The sequence below is a fragment of the Typopeltis vanoorti genome, chromosome 15, assembly GCF_054136105.1.
Source record: "Typopeltis vanoorti isolate ZY-2024b chromosome 15, IOZ_Tvanoo_1.0, whole genome shotgun sequence".
In the NCBI taxonomy this organism is placed as follows: domain Eukaryota; kingdom Metazoa; phylum Arthropoda; class Arachnida; order Uropygi; family Thelyphonidae; genus Typopeltis; species Typopeltis vanoorti.
Window position 1 is genome coordinate 1,329,032 of NC_143563.1, and position 20,056 is coordinate 1,349,087.

Here is a 20,056-nt window from a genome sequence, read left to right on the forward strand (position 1 = left end):
AAAGCTCTAAAAGTCTGCAATGAGTGGACTACGGGAAAGATAATATAGAACCCCTCCTCTAATCATTGCAGCCACTGCAGGCCTGAAACAAGAGGGGCGATGGTCTCATACAGGATGAAAATAGAAATTCGTCTCCCACTTCCTATTTAGAAACATTCATGTCCAGGAAAGCATTGGATCCCACAGCCTGTTGACTGGAGGAAGGACACTCCAACCACTTCTTCAACTATTTACAATTTCACTGTTTTTTTGTTTTTTTTTCGAAGTTTAAAGAAAAGAAGGGTGCCCTGTGTTGATGAGTTTGAAAGCTAGCAAAACCATGAAAAAACCATGATACTTTGGGATTTTGCTAAGGCTTTTAACAGAATGCAAAATGACAGACTGCTGCATAAATTGGAGAAAATGAGTTTGAGTTATACAACATTATCATGAATAAGAGGATGGATGACAAAGATATCAAAAGGTGGTATACGGGGGATATGAGTCTGCAAGATTTACGATAAAAAGTAGTGTACCACAAGGATCAGTGCTTGGTCCACTGTTATTCAATCTCTACATTAATGATATTGGGAAGGATTTGACAAGCGGCATACAGTTATTTGCTGAGGATGCAAATATAGGTAGGGTATTCAGGAATGCTGCTGATATGCAGTCTTTGCAGAATGATTTGAATAGGCTGGAATTGTGGGCATAGGAAAAGGGATGTTAGTTCAATGTGAGTAAATATAAATCACTTGGGCATGATTAGATATCCAATGTCGTATTATATTGGTGGGATTAGGTTAGAAGAAACTGATGAGGCTAGGGATCTTGGAGTGTTAATAGATAGGAAGTTGAAGTTTAGTAGCCATGTTGCAAAGATTGCAAATACAACTCAAAAGATGATTGCAATGCTGAAACGAACATTCACATGTAAAGATTTGCATGCAAAATAACATATGTTATTTTGCCTCTTTACAAAGCCGCACTTGGACTATTGTGTGCAGGTCTGGTCTCCGTTGTGATTCTGATATATTGGAGAGAGTACAAAGGAGAGTGTTAAAAATGATATCAGGATTGTGGAATGCTGATTATGAAGACAGGGTTGAGAATTTGTAGATTGCAGAGACTAGTAAACAGGAGAATAGGGGTGATATGATTGAGACTTACAAACTTCTGAAAGGGTCATACAGGATTTCAATTGATTGGATTTTTCAATTTAAGGAGGGTGGGGAAAGGACGAGAGGGCATCCTTGGAAGCTGAGAATGAAGGCTGCCAAGAAGGATGTAAGGGCTAGATTTTTCTAGAAGGTGGTGCGTGATTGGAATGGATTGCCATTGGACGTTGTGAGTGCAAGCAGTGTGAATGAATTCAAGAATAAGTATGATAGCTGGTGTGTGTAGTATGTGTCCTCCCTCGATGAGTCTCTGACTCCCTAGAGGTCTCTCTTAATAATAATAATATAAAGGTCGAAACCGTCTGGGTAGTGGCCGAAATGTGCATGTTGAATACTTACGGACACAGTCGATTACAGAAATTATTTAAACAACTACTTCAAGAATACAAAATCCAGTTCAGCCTTTTCCTTGGAAAAGGCTGAACTGGATTTTGTATTCATTGAATCTGGACATGAGGAGGGGGGAAGTGGCGCGATCGCTGTCGTGCAATTGCAAGTTCTCTTCACGACCGCAAGCCAAAAGACAGTGAATGGAGTGTTTTTGTGCTGCCCGAAACTGACGTCAATGGTTGCGCACTCACTCTTGTCATTCGGTGAACGAGGCGGGCAACCCATCACGCACACTTAGTGCAACTCCGTACTGAACACAGGAGGATGCCGAAGCTCATCCTGATGAATGGAAAGGAGGATTTTACGTTGGCGCAAGCACCGTGAGAACTGGTCTGGACTGCAAGCGTCTTCCACACGTCACATCCCTTGAAGCGCTACTCGGCGTTCTTTTAGCAGTGGATTCTTCTGTACACCTGTGAACTAAATCATCCTCCGTTCTCCATGAAGTGTGTGAAAGAAATAATTTGATAGCATTCAAAGTGAAAAATTCGAGCGATTTGTTATTCAGCACATCACTAATCTGAGTTTATATATTGACGTAACTGCAGTCTCAGTTGCCGAACATTACTTGCGAAGCGAAAATTTTAACCGCACCCTTTATTAGTTAAACTGTGAGCTTAGAAAAACGGAAATTACTGCTAATGAAATAGCTCAGTTGGTGTACGAAAACAGAACTTGTTTAGCAAGTGGGTCGTAAATCGGTTTTTGTTCGGAAACATCACCCTTACAACTATTTGAAGGAGCCTCTGTCTTCCTCCAAATATATGTATGGTTTCTTACCACAATCTAGAGAGCAGCCGCCCCCTCCCAAACCATAGCGGGTGTTTTATCATTATTTTTTTATTATTACGTGACACCTCCAGGGAGTCTTTGGACTCCTGCAGGTATCACGCAAGGAGGGAGGGTACCTACTCTACAACTCTCTGTCTCCACCACTCAATTCATGAACTACAACGAACCGCAACTACACCAACGCCATCTACCGCCCATCATCTTAATGATGGAGCAAGCATTCTAACCTTGAAGGGTTTAAACCCATTAAGACAAGTGAACCGGCTGGTGAAAGTAAGATGCTTTTTCATCAGTTTTTGCTGTTCATTTCGCATGCTTAAGATCTCCACTCTACCAAAGAGTCCTTAGGAGTACATTTAAGAAACAAGCATTCCTAATTAATAGAGCAAATGGTTGTACAGATGTGTCCTGTAAGATGCAGAACGATTATTGTTCTTAAGTAGAAAGGCTTTTAAACATTTTAGACATTCAGTGTGAATGAATTCGCAGAAGGTTACTAAGCACAACCGTCCACCAACTTTAAATTCACCATTTATTACTTTAATCTTCTTACTTAGTGTAATAGAAAAGGAAGCGTTCTCTGCTAAATAGATTCTCATCATATCTTATCGGGAAGATCCTTTTTGACAACCCTTAAATCGAAAAACGTTCATAACAGTGGCGGAAACGATGGAATGGGAGGCGCCAACTTTGCAGGACACGTCAGTTCACAATTATTCGCTTAAGCTCTTCTAGTTTAGTCCATCAGGTCAATCCGAAGAGTTTGGGGAAAGATTTCATCTGCAGGAACACTTCCCCTTAATCGCGCCACTGTGTCGGTAGATTATTTCAACATTTGCTCATTCAGATTAAACCACCAGAAAGTTTCCTAAATAGAGCCTAGATTTTGGTGTTTCCCTTTGCTTGGAAAGACCAGGGTTCGAAATCTCCGTCATTTTAACGTGAGTTTTCGGGTTTTATATGAGGACAACAGAAGTTTCTGAACTTCAGGTTTGCATCCAGCAAAATGTGAAAATTGGGTACGAAAACACATGAAACAAAGAAAAGGAACATACAGTGGGATAGGATTCAAGTTCCTATCTCGTTAGGTTTCTAACAAGCTACGTAACTTGTCACCGATGAGCCCAACCAGCCCAACGTGGAATTTTCTCCTCATGAAAAAAAAAAAAAAATGCAGGTACTATAGATGAGGAACTAATAAAAATTACGTGTATTTTTTAATTCTCTCTCTTTCACGTTCTCATTTACAGCAAATTAAGGGAAAACCAGACACGTTAGCAACGTCAACAAATTCAGGATTACTTCAACGCTGCAGAAAGCCTTCCTTATTAAGATATACAAAAGAATTCTCTCCTGAGCAGCATTCATTTCATGGTCAGGTCAGAATTATTTAAGCCACATTAGCTGAAATGAAAACAATGAAAACTATTGGTGCTAAGAAAAACTAAAACAAGGTAATCGCGAGGCATGTAACAGAACACGAATGCTTTCCATATTTCCCTAACACCGCAATATCACGTGATAAAATGAAATCAAATCACGCAACTCCACTAATTCAGGAAATCGCGTCGACTTCCAATAATAGTTTTAATTGCTTTCGAGTATTTAATTTGAAATCAAATTTTCACTTTTTACCCTGTTGCTGGGTGATCAAACAACTAACGAGGACTGACTAAGGTAGCGTCGAAGAGGAAGCCGTTAGTCTGGTCCTCCTCGTTCTCACTCTCAGCAAAGCGAAGAATGAATCGTTTCTGGAAAAGAATGCTCACCGAAAGGCACCAAAACAGCAGTTGACTATTCTTGAATTAAACGAAATCAGCATTTTTCTATAAAGAAGAGGGGAAAGAAGAACATAATCGAGACGCGCCCCATCCAGCGCTAATAATAAGGGTCTGCTTCTTTGAAAAGCACTGCAGTCACCCACAACCTAAAGAGTAAAACAAAGTGCTTTCATGGACGAGCAAGAAAGGTTTATTTGCCAAGAATCAAGAAATATTCCAAGAATTCGGACCAACCTGAGGCTGCCATCTGGTGTGACTAAAATTAAGTTATCCAGTTTGCCAAAAAAAATTCCAAAAATGCTCACATTCTGAGAAGATTTTAATTAGTATACAGCTTTAACATTACTGAATACAAATAATTTACCTTATGAGCTCTTCTGGCTGATGCGTGATTTCCGACCACATATAATAATAATAAGTCGAATCTAAAACCCCGTAAGCAAAACAGTGAAATGCTCACATAACAGCCAGCCTGGTTGGCCGAGTGGCTAGCGTCTTCACCCTTCAGCGAAAAGGCTGCGGGTTCGAATCCCGCCGTGGCATGGATGTTTGTGATTGTCTGTGAAAATACTAGTGGCGGTGGTCGGCGGTAGATGGCGTTGGTGTAGATGATGAACGTAGTTGCGGTTGAGGGAGACGGAGTGTTGTGGAGTGGGTGCCCTCCCTCGATGAGTCTTTGGACTCTATGGAGGAGTTACGTTATAATAATAACTCAGTTGGAAAAATTAATTAATGGGCGCCTTAGCAGGATCGAGCATGCCCTTGTACCTCATAACGGTTTTTAATTTGGTGGTGAGAAAAGAAATCCTTCCTCTGTTTGCCCTTTAATTTAGACCCCTCTTCGCGCGCATTCTTACGTTACTCAACCGACCTCTTAAGAAAGTAAAGCGGGTGCACTCCGAGGCTCAGAAAAGATCGCAGTTTGGTGAGTCAGAAACACTTCTCCCAGTACAATTTTAGCTTACTCTTCTGCTATTACAAACTGTTGGATTTGAGGTCGTACATTTCATTGCCTCCGTCCCTATAATCGCCGCGAATTCCAACACGACTGGCTGCTGTGAGCGTAATTGAAGTGCATCCTGTCGAGGTGCTTCACTCTGTTCACTGCAGCATTCGTTTTTCCTTGTTTCACGAGACTCGGCTGGGTCTCCATGCTGATCGTCCAACTTCCTCGTCAGCTAACAGGGCAATCTCTTCCGCTCATGTTGACCTTCGATAACCTCACCCTTCTTAAATGCACTCGCCTTAAAAACGACACGAAGTGACAAATTCAGGCTATTACTGCGGGAAGGCAAATTGTGTATGTGTGTGTGTGTGTGTGTGTGTGCTCCCCGAAAACACTGTTTCGGTGACTCTGCTTAATTTTAAAGAAACTCATTAAAAATCTTCACCGATTTTTAATACGCTGCGACGTTTAAATTTGTGTCGCGCCTCGACAGAAATCTTGACTGTGAAGAATTAGAATTAATTTCTTTCTTTTAAGCTGGTCTTTTTGTTTGTTTGTTTGTTTTCGTGCTGAGATTACTTCGTTTATGGAACGAAATCTCTCTCTCTCTCTCTCTCTAGAATGGGGTACACCAAAGGTACTGTTGAAAGCGCCCGCTGAGGTGATTCCTAAGATCTTTTCAGGAGTCCAAACACAAGAAGCAAGAAATGGTTTTACTTTATTTTCATTTTTTTTTTAATTTTTTTTCTTTTTTTCAAGAAAGATTTCTCGCATCACTTAATCATGTTAAAAGTTCAGGATCTGATGGGGACCGCATTATTAAAAGTTCAGGACCGCACAAGGCCCGCTGGTTGAACACCCCTCGTGTAAAGGGTGGTGTAAAAAGTTATTGAGATAGCCTTCTGGTTTGCAATCAACACACAAAAAATATTTCTTCCTGTCGTTACCCTTGTTCTGTTTTGCTAAATGACAGTCGAATGTTCATCTGTGTGCATAGATGTGTCTTCATAGAATAGTCGCAGAGATGACGAGCATCCCCTTCCTCCGCGGTAGCTTGGTCTGTATAGATAAAGCTCAGTGGTGAGAAGTATCCTGGACCGGAAGGAAATTTCTAAGGATCCCGCTGATCGTGAGTTAGTCTCATGAACAGAATGAAGAGCGGTTTGGGTTTTTCAGCCACAAAAATTCGCATTTTTGTATCATTACAGATTTCGAAAGAGGTGTGATCATTGGGCGCTTCGGTTGTGGCTTATGCGTGCATGATATTAGTAAGATACTGCATTATCCCCAAACGAATTAAAAGCTATATTAACACCTAATGGAAAAGTGTGGGGGATGTGAATTCGGCTTAGAAATGCCAAGGAACTAAAGGATGCTCAGTAGGGTTGGTATGAAATCGTTGTAATTTAATGTGGAAGAGATCAACAGGAACATCTGGGGAGTTCAGGGTTTCTCATTAATGATTGAACAGTATTAACGATAAGCGCTGTATACACAGACTCGTTTTCTGCAGAAGGACATCGGTGTAAAACATTTGTACATCATCAGGTGCGGTATGGTAGCTCTGTTGCTCAGTGATGTGTCTCGTCAGTCCATACCACGTGGTCCTGTTGAAGACCACACACTCAATTCATCCAGCAGATTGGCGGTGTAGTCCTTCCTCATTTTCTAGAAACTTTCCCTTCTATTACTGTTCTGAGAAATCCTCCTTCCATCCTATCAATGTGTCCAAAATATTTAAGCTTTCTTCTGGTGATATCTTTAAAGAGCCTTCAAGATCTGCCGATCCTTTCCAGAACCAATTCATCTGACTGCCTTTCAGTACATCAGGCTAAAGTGCTGCAGCCTTCTATAACACTATTGTAAACTATTGTAAAGGCTATTATTTGACGCTGTTTGTAATAAAGATACTTGTTTCGCCTTTGCAATATCTTTATTATTAGTTTTCTTTATATTTTGCTTCTTATTCTATCTTACTATTGCATACTAGCTTTATTCACCTTTGGCATTTTTACTAGTCGTATGCCTATGAACACTGGAATATTTATTTGTTAAGACTGTACCGTTTTATTGGCATTAAACTCAGTAATACATCTGGTAGATCTCTCTCTCTCTCTCTCTCTCTGTCTCTCTCTTACTAGCATAAATTCCTTCAGTAAAACTTAACACAAACAGTCGTGGTCTAATTGCACTAAACTACACGTTTCTGCTATCTTTACTTTGTTCCCACGCTTAGGTCCGCTTTTATTTATTAACAGAGCATTGTAATTAGAAAGATCAGGCAGCACTCTAATGAGAGATGAACAAAGCATAACTTATTTACACTAGTATGAAAAGTATATGAATCAAACGATAGGGAGGTTATCCTCGCTACTTATCTGTTAAACGTTCAGTGTAAAGAGAAACCTTTTAACTTCAATACTAAATAGTTTCATAGAACAAATTACTTATTGACGCTCTGCTTGTAAATTCAGCTTATTGAAACCTTAGTCTATTCACAAGGAGGTTAGCTAACTATGTCAAGTTATTTCACAAATCTTATGCCAATTATTAACATGCCAAATGACTTTCTTTTAGACACTTCTTATTACTATTAACTTAATTCTTATCAGTCCATCTATAATGTATCTCCTAGATTACAAAAGGGAATATACAACAAAAGATGGAAAAAACTTACAGACGCTCTGTGTTGCACACTCATCCAAAGTTCTTCCACTAAAGTCCCCATGCCTTTTCTTTCATCTCGCGCCTTAGACTTCCTTCAGGAGTCTCTTGCTTCAGCGGCGTTTCATCAGGATAGTGGCAGCCTTTGCACTGCAATCTCCAGCACTCGAATAGCTCAGGGAAGAGGTTTCAGCACTCGGGCAAATTCTCCGACGCTTGACGTTCACTCTGCGGCTATTGGCTTTGGAAAAAAGCAATAGCCATTTTTGACCTTCGAAAAAAGATATCCGACCGACACTGCCTTGGGTATTTGCATTTCTCTCATCATTCCTATTTGCTTCTCCTCTGGCATGGTCTCACCGTAACGTCCCGTTGTCTGGATCCTACTCCTGATATATCTGCCTCTAGCTGCCGATTTTTCTACTGGTGATTTTCTGTCGATCTTCAGTGCCGTTTTATTTCACCATCTCGAGGGCCTAGCGCGAAGTACTGAAACCCCCGAAGAATTCGGTGCGATTCTTTGATGTACTGTTTCGACGACTTATTCTTTCTTCTTCTTCTACACTACTCAAAATCGAATTAGACGGACATCGGAACTACTTGTGATATTGCGCCGTCCCTTTTAAAAATGACCTTCACAGTGGGCATACACAGAGCACGCAAGCAAAGGTTTCTGAAGCACTTAGTTAAAGAATAACATATAGGTTGAGGTGACATAACATTTTCTTTCGTTTCTTACAAACTTTATCCATTCTTTGTTTACTATGTTTTGCCCAGGCTAAATTTATCATATTTAGAATTATATACATTATTTTTTTAATGTTATTTTTATATTACAACCTTTTTGAGATGTGAATTCTGTACAAGTCGATGGAAATCGCTCGTAAAATTTCAGGCTACATCGAATTTCACACTATATCTCAAAAGCGACTATGCTTTTCCTGTCACACGTTCCAAATCTGGATCCATAGGTCGTTGTTGGAAAAGAGCAGCTTCCAGAATCATCAGCTTTGTTCTTATGGAGATAGATTTATCCTCTGTTTGCTGTTTTAGCCATTCCTGATATTCTTCTGATGGCTTGTGAACAGCAGACGACTCCGCATATCTGAACGGCTCGTACATGTCTTGGTTATTATTATGATTAATCGGATGGGCAAGTTTCGGCGTGGACGATATCCCAAACGTGAGGTGTGATGGCAGAGGACTGCAGAGTCTGGATGTCACTTGATACACAACACTTCAAAACGATTCGGTGTAGCATATATTGTGGAGGTATTATGGAAGAGATAAATAAATAAATAAATAAAAGTAAGGAGGCATTTTCATAAATTCTCATTTTCAGCTTACCAGAAGACATCCAAAAATTACCTGGACATGATGAAGGGGGAGCGGTTATAAACGCTTCGATACGCTCGTTAGACCCACTTGCTGGAGAGTATGCTCAATGCAGTTCCAATACGCTTTGTTCTTAGAGTAAAAATTAAGGACAAGCTGGCTACCGTTTCAGCGGTGTGCGTTTATGAAACTCTGTGTACAACTGCTTGAATTTTAATAACTCTGTTGGGGCGACTTCTCATTTCACTGCACTGCTTGTTGATGGATTAATTCGCGCACCTGCTACACATTTCCGTAATTTAATAAAAAATTGAAAAACAAATTGAAAAAATTGATAAATTGATAAAAAGACCAATCTGTTTGGAAAGTTCTTTTGCTGGAATGAAAACACTACGTGAGCATTTTGTGCCAAAATTCGTTGGAAGCTCTCTTAAGACGAAGGGTCGAGTATTAAGTTCTGTGTTTGTGTGTGGGGAGGAAGAGGATAGGTGAGCGTTGGCTGAAACAAATATCAGGACAAAATCTTTCTTTTCCCAGTAAATCATTAGAGGTAAGCCTCAAATGGCATCAATTCTACCGAGAATGATGGAGAAACTGAAGCCGGTACCACGAGTAATTTTACAAGTCATTTCCGGAGACGCATTTGCCACTCGAGAAGTCTTCTTGCAGATCACCCGACGCGCATCTTTTAAAATCTCTCCCGAAATGTGAACCTGAAGCAACGTCGCAATCACTTTTCTTTAAGGTGGAGCTCACTTCGTTAATCTCGTGTTTGGTGATGCTCAAACGAATGGACACCCTCGATGCCTTCCGATGGAATTGGGAAATACATTCGCTTATTTAAAGTGATGTTTTTTTTTCGTATTAGCAAGAATTATTAATCAGCCCACACTTGCACCGATGCGTTGCAGATTCTTGATCTCATGATTGCGGATGAACCACCTATAACAGTAAGCGAAATTGTTCGCAGCGCCATCTTTATTAGATTTATGCAGACAAAGAGCTGTTTGACGCAAAAGCTAGAAATGAAATTGTTTTAGCGGTTTGACTGTTTATTGGATCGCCAGGTCATTTTGGAAGACCGAAAAATAACGAAATGACGAAGTTTCGTTATTTTCAGATGGAAAATATTACCGTGTTAACGAAACTTTCATCATTCCTTCAAAGAAGAGAGAATGAAAGGAATAAAAGAGAAGATAATTTCTTCTGAACGCCATTTCATGAGATAAGACATTTCTAGGATTCAGCGAATCTTTGTGGGATATTTTTTATTTCAACTGTTGCATTTCATAACAAAGAATATGCACGCATGCGTGCTTGGAATAGTAAAGGTTTTCTCGTCAGTATGTTGCGTAGATGCGCACATCACCTTATCCCAAATGGAGTAGCCCGAATGTCTATAGAGCGCTGCACGCAGTCCGACCGGTTAAACTAAGCAACTTACTGAACAGTATGAGGGAACCAATTGAATCTTACAAGCTTCTCGACTTCCTTTTGTCTCTCTAATCATCCTCTTATTGACCTGAAGGTCGCGTTCTTTCTTTGACCTTAGCGCACATTTCCTTGTCTGTCTTTGAGCTGTATTTCGCACTTCAAGATTTTCTGTGTACGTTATTCATCCCATTCACGTAATCGTATTCTTTGTTTTTATTCCTAGACATCCCTCCTAAATTCCTCAACCTACCCAGGCTAAGAGTGCACTGACACAAAATTTATTTGTGGCAACGTACGGAGCATGCGCAATCATTGGTACGTCGTGTCTCCACCAGATGAGGAACATTGCTGAAACTTTCCTATTTGAACGATTGCATGCGAAAATAAACTCTAATATGAGGTTTAATTATTTATTCTTTAATACTGATTTTAAAGTCCGATAGAGAAACTGACAAGCTATGCTTGTGTCTGTTTGAAGTGCAATACAAGGTCTTCCGCGATAAACACAGAACGTATTAAAAGAGATTAAAAATAATTCACCAACAAATTGCAAACAATCAATAGAATATCTGATTTATTACATAAATAATTTACGATGCAGTGTTCCTGTTTGGCTGTCATTGCACATTCTGTGATGAGCAATCCATTCTGTGAACTGATGAGCTTGGAATCCCTTTCGGAGCCCTCATCTTGCTTCCTCAGCGGGGGGGATGAGTTCGGCCTGTTTGGTGTTGTCTGCGATCCACTTGAGATAGTGCGTCACTCTGGTGTAGATCCCTGGGAAACCCCGTTCTGCGCATCTGTATCCGAATGAGACGATTCCAAATATTGTCCACGTAGTGCCTTGTTGCATCACCAGAGGGCCTCCGGAGTCACCCTGCAAACACAGCCCAAAAACAATTACCCGAAGTGAATTCATTTGACTCGAACTTTTATGCAAATCACTCGCATTTCTTAGTCGGTTATTATTTTAAACAACTGTTTTTAAATTCCATGGGTTCATATTAATAATAAAATAGTTATGCGATAGTTTAGACAAACAGAATAAGAAATACCAAGAATTTTCTTACAGGGAAAAGTAAGTAAGGAATAAGCTTATGAACACTCTCAAGTGATCGCAATTAAATTTATTTCGTTCATTTTTTTATTGCAAAAATGAAATAAATCCGACGAACGTAGCGAAGCGAGTCTAAATAGCGACTGGACAGAAGTGAACTTACCTGACAGGCGTCTTTCCCTCCTTCGGAGAGCCCCGCACAGAGAAGGCCTTTCGTTATTCCTTGGGGAAACGTCGATAAGGATAAGCGGCTGTAGGAGTTGTTGCACTCTTTGTTAGGAACCACGGGGATGGTGACTTCCTGCAGGACGTTGCTGCTCCTTCCCCCTGTGCAGGAAACGCATCTTGGTTTAGTGCTGCTAAGACATCGCCATTAATGTTCTAAACAGACAGAAAGTGCGCGTGTGTCGTTTATGTTTGCGATAGACGTAAAAGAGATTTAATACCTCCGATCTTTTGTCACTTATTAAAAGAATGTCATTAGACCGAAAGAGTATAAAAAGAAAGAAAGAAAAATCAAAATCGACACGCGTCATGACGTTTTGTTTCTCATACAGTAAACTGATGCTGCACGATGATATAAAATTGTAAATAAATTGCAATTCATTTCATCATTAGTAAATCAAAGGTTTAGTCCTCTATTTTAAATTCTTTATTTTAAAATCTTTATCTTATATTTTAATCTTTATCAATTTAATATTTATTCATTTAAATTTAATATTATTTTTAATATTAAGGTTTAATATTTAAATCGTCCTCTTATATTTTAAATCCTTTATTTATCCTTAATCCCTTATTTCATCCTGTTTAAAATATAAGCTTCTCTTAATAGTTATTAATTCTATGGCTGAATCCAATTCAAATCAATTAAATTGGATTTAATTAATTAATAGCTAAATAACTGCAACAGTAATTAATTTGCGCTTTATTTTATACAACACATTTAAACATTCTTAATTATTTTGTTTTTTTATTCTATTTATGTATTGATTTATTATTATTATTGTTATTATTATTTAGCAAAATGGCCGTAAATTAAAAGGACAAAAATCTCTCGTTGTGATTGTTAACGGCTACATTGGCGCCACCTACCGAAAGAAGTGTCTCCCCATCCGGTGACCGTGACCGATCGGCCGTCAATGTTCGCCTTGGCCATTTGCGAAGTGGGTAAATACACCGGCCTAATCCTTTCCGTGTACGGAGCAGCCTTTTTGAGGTGAATTACTGCGATGTCGTGATAGTTCCTTGTGGAGTTGTATCGCTCGTGCACCTTTATGCTGTCGATGGCATATTCGGTGCCGTCTTCACCGGTGTGAGCTCCTAAACGCACCACGAAGCGAGAAGGACTGCTGAATAGAAAGAAAACAAAAGAAATCGTGGCCCACCAAAGAAGTGAAGTACACCCTCTGTCACAAAAGAAACCAAACTTTTCGAAAAATATCAGAACCTAGTGGCGCCACCTGTTGTTTCTTTTTATTGTCGAAAGCGTCAAGTGTTTATGATATTTGTTTCATTAGAAGCCGAGTTATAGTGCCAAAAGTGACAGTGTGTTTGGACGAACGGTCGGTCGTAACGATATTCATGCCGTACGCGACGAATTCTCGCTATCAATCGCTTCAAAACTTCGAGATAAAACTCACCATTGACCGTTTGGCAAGGAGGAACGAATTCTGTGTGGATAATGCCCTTTGAATCGTAGAAACAAATCAGCATTGTCTTTATGTTTGACTTCTCTAAGTAACTTTTTTTTAGGATGCCCATCTTCTAGTGGTCTCCACTCAGCACTCTGGCCTTTTGTTTCGGGCTCATACTCAAAACACCACGTTTCGTAACCAGTAACGATCATTTCAAGAAAGTTTGAGTCCTTACGAGCGGTTTTAATGAGGTCCTTGCAGTGTTCAATTCGATACATTTTTTGGTCATCGATCAACTTGTGGGGAACAAATCGCGAATTCAATTTACGAAGGCACAAACTCTCGGTAAGTGTTGTGTACAGTTGATTTCGGAATCACAAATTCATCTTCAATCAATTTCACGGACGATTTTCGGTTTTCTTTGATGAAATCACGCACTTTTTTGGATGTGAACTTCATTCGGTCCAGTTTTTCGACGGCCCGGCTTTTCGTCGTCCTCAAGCGTCTCACGACGACTTTGAAATCGCTCTTCAACCACTCGAAAACTTGAGTACGGCATAAGCATTCATCACCGTATGCTTTTTGAAGCATTTGATGCGTTTCGGTAAAACGTTTACCAAGTTTAACACAAACGTCAATCGCAGCTCTCTCTTTGAAACTCATTTTGCGACAGTTTGTCAAAACACACTGTCACTCTTGGTACTATAACAGGCTTCTAATGAAACAAATGTCATAAACAGTTGACACAACACTAACGAAGTTTGCCACTTTAGACAACAAAAAGATACAACAGGTGGCGCCATTAGTTTCTTCTTATTTCGAAAAGTTCGTTTTCTTTTTGGACAGAGAGTGTAAGCCTAAACGCGAAATCCAACAAAGGGCTTTAAAAAAAAAAAATCACTTACGATCTCGAGCTGCCGGGAAAACAGTGGGCAGCTGTAAGGATGTACTTGGGAGCGATGACAGCGCCCCCACACAAAAAACTCTTCTTTCCTCTTCCGACTTTCATGATAGCGGCCTGCAAGAAAAAATCCAGTCAGGCTGCACTCAAATCGCATTGGAAACTAATCGAAGATGAACAGGGAGTGAAGATTGGGTGGGTGGAGCATAAAACCAACAGACCCGCATCACTTAGCCAAGTCTGCGGGCTGTCGTCGCCTCTCTCTCGATCCTGAGATATTTCGGAAGTTTCTGATCGGGCACACTCGGCAGTTGTGCCTCTCAGTCCGCTCCTACAACGCATGCAAGCGAAAACAGCGCTGGTTTTACTCGCCACTCATCCAATCCTTTGAGATGCGCACTTACCATCCAAGGCCACGAATAAGGGACTGATCTTATGCCACCTTTGATGAATGGTCGATTTTCTGAAAAAACAGGGGAAAAAAAAAAAAACTATTAGCTCGCTGAAATTAGACGGAACGCATTGATTCAATATCCGCAGCGTACTTCACACTAACTCGCTTTCTCATCAAAATTCCTTCAAAATAAGAAGGATCACATTTCTTAAATTTGAAGTATTAAATTGCGAAAAAATTCCAATAGAAAGATGGTTTTTATTATTAACTTATTTCACATTTAAAACGTTAAAGCGTAAATTATTTAATACTGTGACAAGACGCAAAAGATTAAACGTCTTCCGTTTCCGACGGCGCATGCTCAAATGATATTTGAATGATTGTTGCTCTTTTTAGCGGAAGTTACGTATTGATAACTTGTATTTTCTTTAATGCAAGTGCATAAATGGGAGAGGTCGCCGACACAACGGAAGATACTAATGAAGGACCAATATTATTTTTAACATTAATCTTATTTCAAAGTTCGAATGCTTGGTTGCTTGTTTTTTTATGCTAGGACATACTAAAGAAACACCTTCTTTTTGTGCCGAACGTGAATTTAACACTCGAATGCTTTTATTATTTAGTTATGCAGGAAAAGGCTCACCACCTCTGCTAAATCTTCCTGATGCAGTTCTCGTTGGTCTTACTCCGGACCCTAAAAATAATTAAATTAGGAAAATAGATGTAAATATATGCAAAGAATCACACACACAAATAAGAACGCATTTATTCTCTAAATATGAGCTGTTTTTATCTGAGAAAGTGTTTCTACGTTCACAGTTCTGATTCCACCTTATGAGCATGGACATCTCTCTCTCCTGCATGTTAAAGTGTCTCGTAAAGTAAAACTTGGGTTCGCGCGGTTAGCCTAGTGGTTTTTTTTGCTTGGACTCTGACCAGAGCAGACGTGTTTTATTGTGCTCCGCGTCTTTAGTGTTTAGTGCTTTGTTGAAGGATTAAGAGCGTCGTAAGGCGATTAGCAGTGCCCTCGCCCACGATTGCTAAATGCTTTCCGTGAAAATGGCTACTGTCTCGGGAACATCGTCAAGTAATCCGACCGACCCTAGTCTGGCCGTTCGTCAAGAGAACTCCACCAAAGTAAACGGATCGAAAAATAATTTATCGGGAAACGCTACAGTTTCTTCCATGGATACCAACGTAGACATCATATCATCAATAAACCTGCCAGAGGAATTGGACTGGAGTAAGGCCTGCATCTTACAGTGCGACCCAGCTGGAGCTCCGTACACCGAGGAAGACATCATCGAAAGCCTCAAATCCAAGGTAAGAGGTTCAGATGTCTGGCACCTCGGTGTCCTCAAATATAATTATATTTTCCTTATTTCCTTTAAGTCCATTGCTGTAAAAGAAACGTTTGTAAATTTTAAAGAATTGGATGTATGTAAACGTAAATGCAAAATCCTGCCAATATCTAAAAATCGTAAGATAGATATTATTATACACTGGTTACCCCCCCAAATCCCAAACAGACTGGTGTCAATGCACTTCGAAAAATTTGGAAAAATCGAATGCATTGAACAAGTCACCAGTAACACCAGGGACAAAGAGTGGGCACATGTCCTTTCTAACAAAAGAAAAGTAACCATCACCTTGAACGAAGGCGCCAAAACTGAAGAAATACCGTATGTCATTAAAGTTCAAAAAATGACGGGAATAGTAATCATCCCAGGACGCCCCCCTGCATGCTTTCGCTGCAGGAAAATTGGTCACTTAAGGAAAGAATGCAGTGCGCCGAAATGCGAGCAGTGTAACCGAATAGGCCATAACATGAAAGAATGTCCTGGGCAGACATACGCATCGATGTTAGCCAAAGGAACGGCTGCAGACCAGCCAAGTACACAAAATGAGCTGGAAAAAGCAGACGATGTTCAAGAAAACAACTTAGAAGACATGCAACTGAAGAAAGTAAACGGAAAAAATACATCCGAAGATACTAGCAAAAAAATACTCCCAAATAAGCAGCAAGAAGAGGGAACACCATGTGTAACCTCTGAAGAAAATATATGTAGAGAGGACATTACAGAAGAAAAAAAAAATGCCGGAAAAGATGAACTGCAAGAAGCCGAAACATCTTGCATAACCTCTCAGGAACAAAACTGCAGAGAAGACATGGCAGGAAAAAAAGAACTTGTCAAGAAGAATGATAAAGAGGAGCTTACTATAAGTCCAGAAAATCTGGGTGGAAATGGAAAAAGTCCAAGTGCTTTCACCCCACATAGAAGGAACAAAATCAAATTTACGCCTAATGTAAAAGCAAAAAGAGAAAAAGATAAAGTAAAAACTCAGAGAGGAAAGAACTGCTGATTTCAAAAATTATGAAGAAACCAATTAATATAGTGAGCATTAATTGCAATGGTCTAAACAGTCAGCAGTCACAGAAATTATTAAGAAACATGATACATCAGAACCACACAGACATTGTAATGCTACAAGACACGAGACTAAACACAGACTCAGAAACAGAAAAAAAATTTCACAGAAGCCTGCAATGTCACTACTACATCGTTGGCGAGCCAGCACAAGGTAATGGCATTGCAGGATTATCAACCCTCATAAGAAAAAAAAGCAACATACAAATCATATCCCACAGCACCATAATAGAACACAGAGCCCTCGAGGTTGAAGTGGTCTGGGGAGATCAAATAGTGTCGTTAATAAACATCTACGGCCCTACCAATCATAACAACAAAAAACACTTCTGGGAAACACTTGGAAATAAAATGCTAAACATAAAAAACATCATAGCAACCGGGGACATGAACTTTACCGAAAACAACAATATAGACAAGGAAATTAAAAACACTTCAACAAAGAACAACTTCACACACATAATACAACGATGTAATATAAAGGACACATTTCGCATACTATATCCTACACGGAGGGAGTACACACATTTTTCCCCCACCAATGCCTCACGGCTAGACAGAATATACATAAGCCAGCATCTAAAGTCCACTGTTAAGGAAGTTTGCCATGCACCACTAACTTTTAGTGACCACCACTTGGTCAAGGCTAAACTGTCCCTTGAGACCTTAGACAGCAACATATACACTAACAGAAACTATCCACTATGGAAACTAAATAACAGCATTATTAACACAGATCAATTTACATTGGAAATTAAACAAATACTAGACAATATAATAAAAATAACAAATGTAACGGAGGCATGGAACAAATTTAAAATACAAGTAAAAAAAGCCGCCATAAAGATAGGGAAACAAAAAAAATACAACACAAACAAAGAAAAAATAAACATAATTAAAGAACTAATGCAGAAATACAACACAGACAGAACCCTTCCAGAAAATAAAATAGCCATTAATGCACTCAGAGCAAAACTAAAACAAATTGAAATAAAAGAGGCTGAAGGGGCCTGGGTTCGCGCTAAAATAAAAACAATGGAACAAGATGAAGGAAGGACCAAAGCTGCGTGGCTCTTTGAAGAGCAAAAAAAGCAGAAAGCTCATTTTAATAAAATAAAACACGAGGGGGTAGAAATCGAAGGAGATGCAAATCTCCTCCGATTCTTCCACTCACAATACACGAATACATTCTCTGAAAAAGAAAATGACGAAACAGAAACACAAAACTTCTTGACACAACTACCAAGACTCACAGACAAGGAAGCAGAACACATAGACTCACCAATCACGCCAACAGAATGCAAGAAAATCATAAAATCCCTATCATTACACAAATCCCCAGGACCCGACGGCCTCACTGCGGAGTTTTACAAAGCGTACTACCCCATGTTTGAGACACTATTTGTGAAAATGCTATCCGAAATACACAATTCGGAGAGCATCCCAGAACAGTTCAACCTCGGCTACATAGCATTAATTCCCAAAAAGAAAGACACAGCAAACAACGAAGAGACACAATGGAGAGGAATTACACTTCTCAATACAGACCAAAAAATTTTAACTAAAATTATTTCCGAAAGAGTGCAGAGACACATAAACCAGATCATATCCAAATCCCAAACCTGCGGAATAAAAGGCCGAAAAATAGAGGACAATATCCTTCAAATTCGATGTATATACGAGCACTACCAGGCAACACAACAACCATGTCTACTGGTAGGTCTCGACATTGAAAAGGCCTTTGACTCAGTGAGTCATCATTACCTACATGAAGTCATCAAAGCTGCAGGTTTTGGGAAAAAATTTCAGAATCTGATTTCAAATATTTACACCACAGCAGAGTCTCGCCTAATCATAAACAAGAAACTGTCTGCACCGGTCAAAATTAAATGCTCGGTCAGACAAGGAGACAGTCTCTCTATGATCCTCTTTGGTCTCGCCTTAGAGCCGGTGATACGAGAAATATCTAAGCATCCCGGCATAGCGGGCACTCACATAGGAGGTGAAGGAAAAACAAAAGTGCTCGCCTATGCCGACGATGTAATACTAACCGTAACTACAGCCGAGTCCTTCACACTCGCATACAACATACTCAAAAAATTTGAAAAAGCGTCAGCACTCAAAGTAAACCTTCACAAGTGCCAAGCGATGTTCGTCGGCAGGTGGGTAAAAAGGCCTACCATGCCGAACGACATAAAAATAGACAAACACCTACCACTACTGGGGATCGTCAAAGGAGAACAAATCCAACACAACACACAATGGGAGCTTGCACATACAAAAATAACCAAGAAAATTACACAGATGAGACACAGACAACTATCACTAACAAGTAAAGCTAAAATATGCAATCAATACCTACTGTCTAAGATATGGTACCTCATGAACAATACCAACTACAACGGTCAAGCAGTAGACAGAATACACAGAGAATGCGCAAAGTTCATCTGGGGTTCCAAATACGAACCCATCAGAAGATCCACAATATTCCATGACATCGAGGCGGGAGGACTCGGCTTAATAAACGTACACCTAAAAACTCTAAGTGCGAGAGCAAAAATCATAGAGAGAGCTTACACAGAGGAAAAAGCATGGAGCGCATATATAATATATTATATGCAGAAGATAATGCCCGACAAAGTAATATGTTCCCTTCCGCGCTCGAGTGGCAAAACACCCAGAATGTTCCACGAGATTGCGGAAGGTTACAACTTCATTAACAAATACGTAGGAATAAACGAATTCTTGAAGATGAGACCTAAAGCAGCACATATCAAACTCACGCGCACAGTTATACCACCACCACAACACCGGGAGATTGAAAGAGGGACACTAAGACTATCAAAGGCACTTAAAAAAGCTTTCAATCTGCCCATAAACCCCAAATTAAAAACCTTCTACTACAAAGTACACCACGCTTGTTTGCCCACCAAAATGTGGTGCACAGCGAAAGGGATCCCTCTTCAAGGCCCCGCCAGATGTCATTTCTGCCCCCAACCAGAAACACTTTACCACTTAATGATGTACTGCCCTCACACCTCCCGAATATGGAACACGGTTCAAACATTCATAAAACACAAACAACCCTTTACAGAACACACATTATACTGGTTACACGAAGGGAAAATTAGCACAACTA

At 39.9% G+C, this 20,056-nt stretch overlaps 1 protein-coding gene across 1 annotated transcript in view; it reads right to left on the bottom strand.

Annotated features, from left to right (window-relative positions):
* Window positions 1-14,199, bottom strand: part of LOC150098298 (clotting factor B-like) — a 60,133-nt gene extending 45,934 nt beyond the window's left edge. The window contains exons 1-4 of the mRNA XM_090405120.1: window positions 14,096-14,199; window positions 12,649-12,905; window positions 11,720-11,883; window positions 11,263-11,376 (exon numbers count right to left, since the gene is read on the bottom strand). Coding sequence (XP_090261246.1) covers window positions 11,263-11,376; window positions 11,720-11,883; window positions 12,649-12,905; window positions 14,096-14,199 — 639 coding nt within the window. The remainder of the gene's footprint in view (window positions 1-11,262; window positions 11,377-11,719; window positions 11,884-12,648; window positions 12,906-14,095) is intronic.
* Between the last annotated feature and the right edge of the window lie 5,857 nt (window positions 14,200-20,056).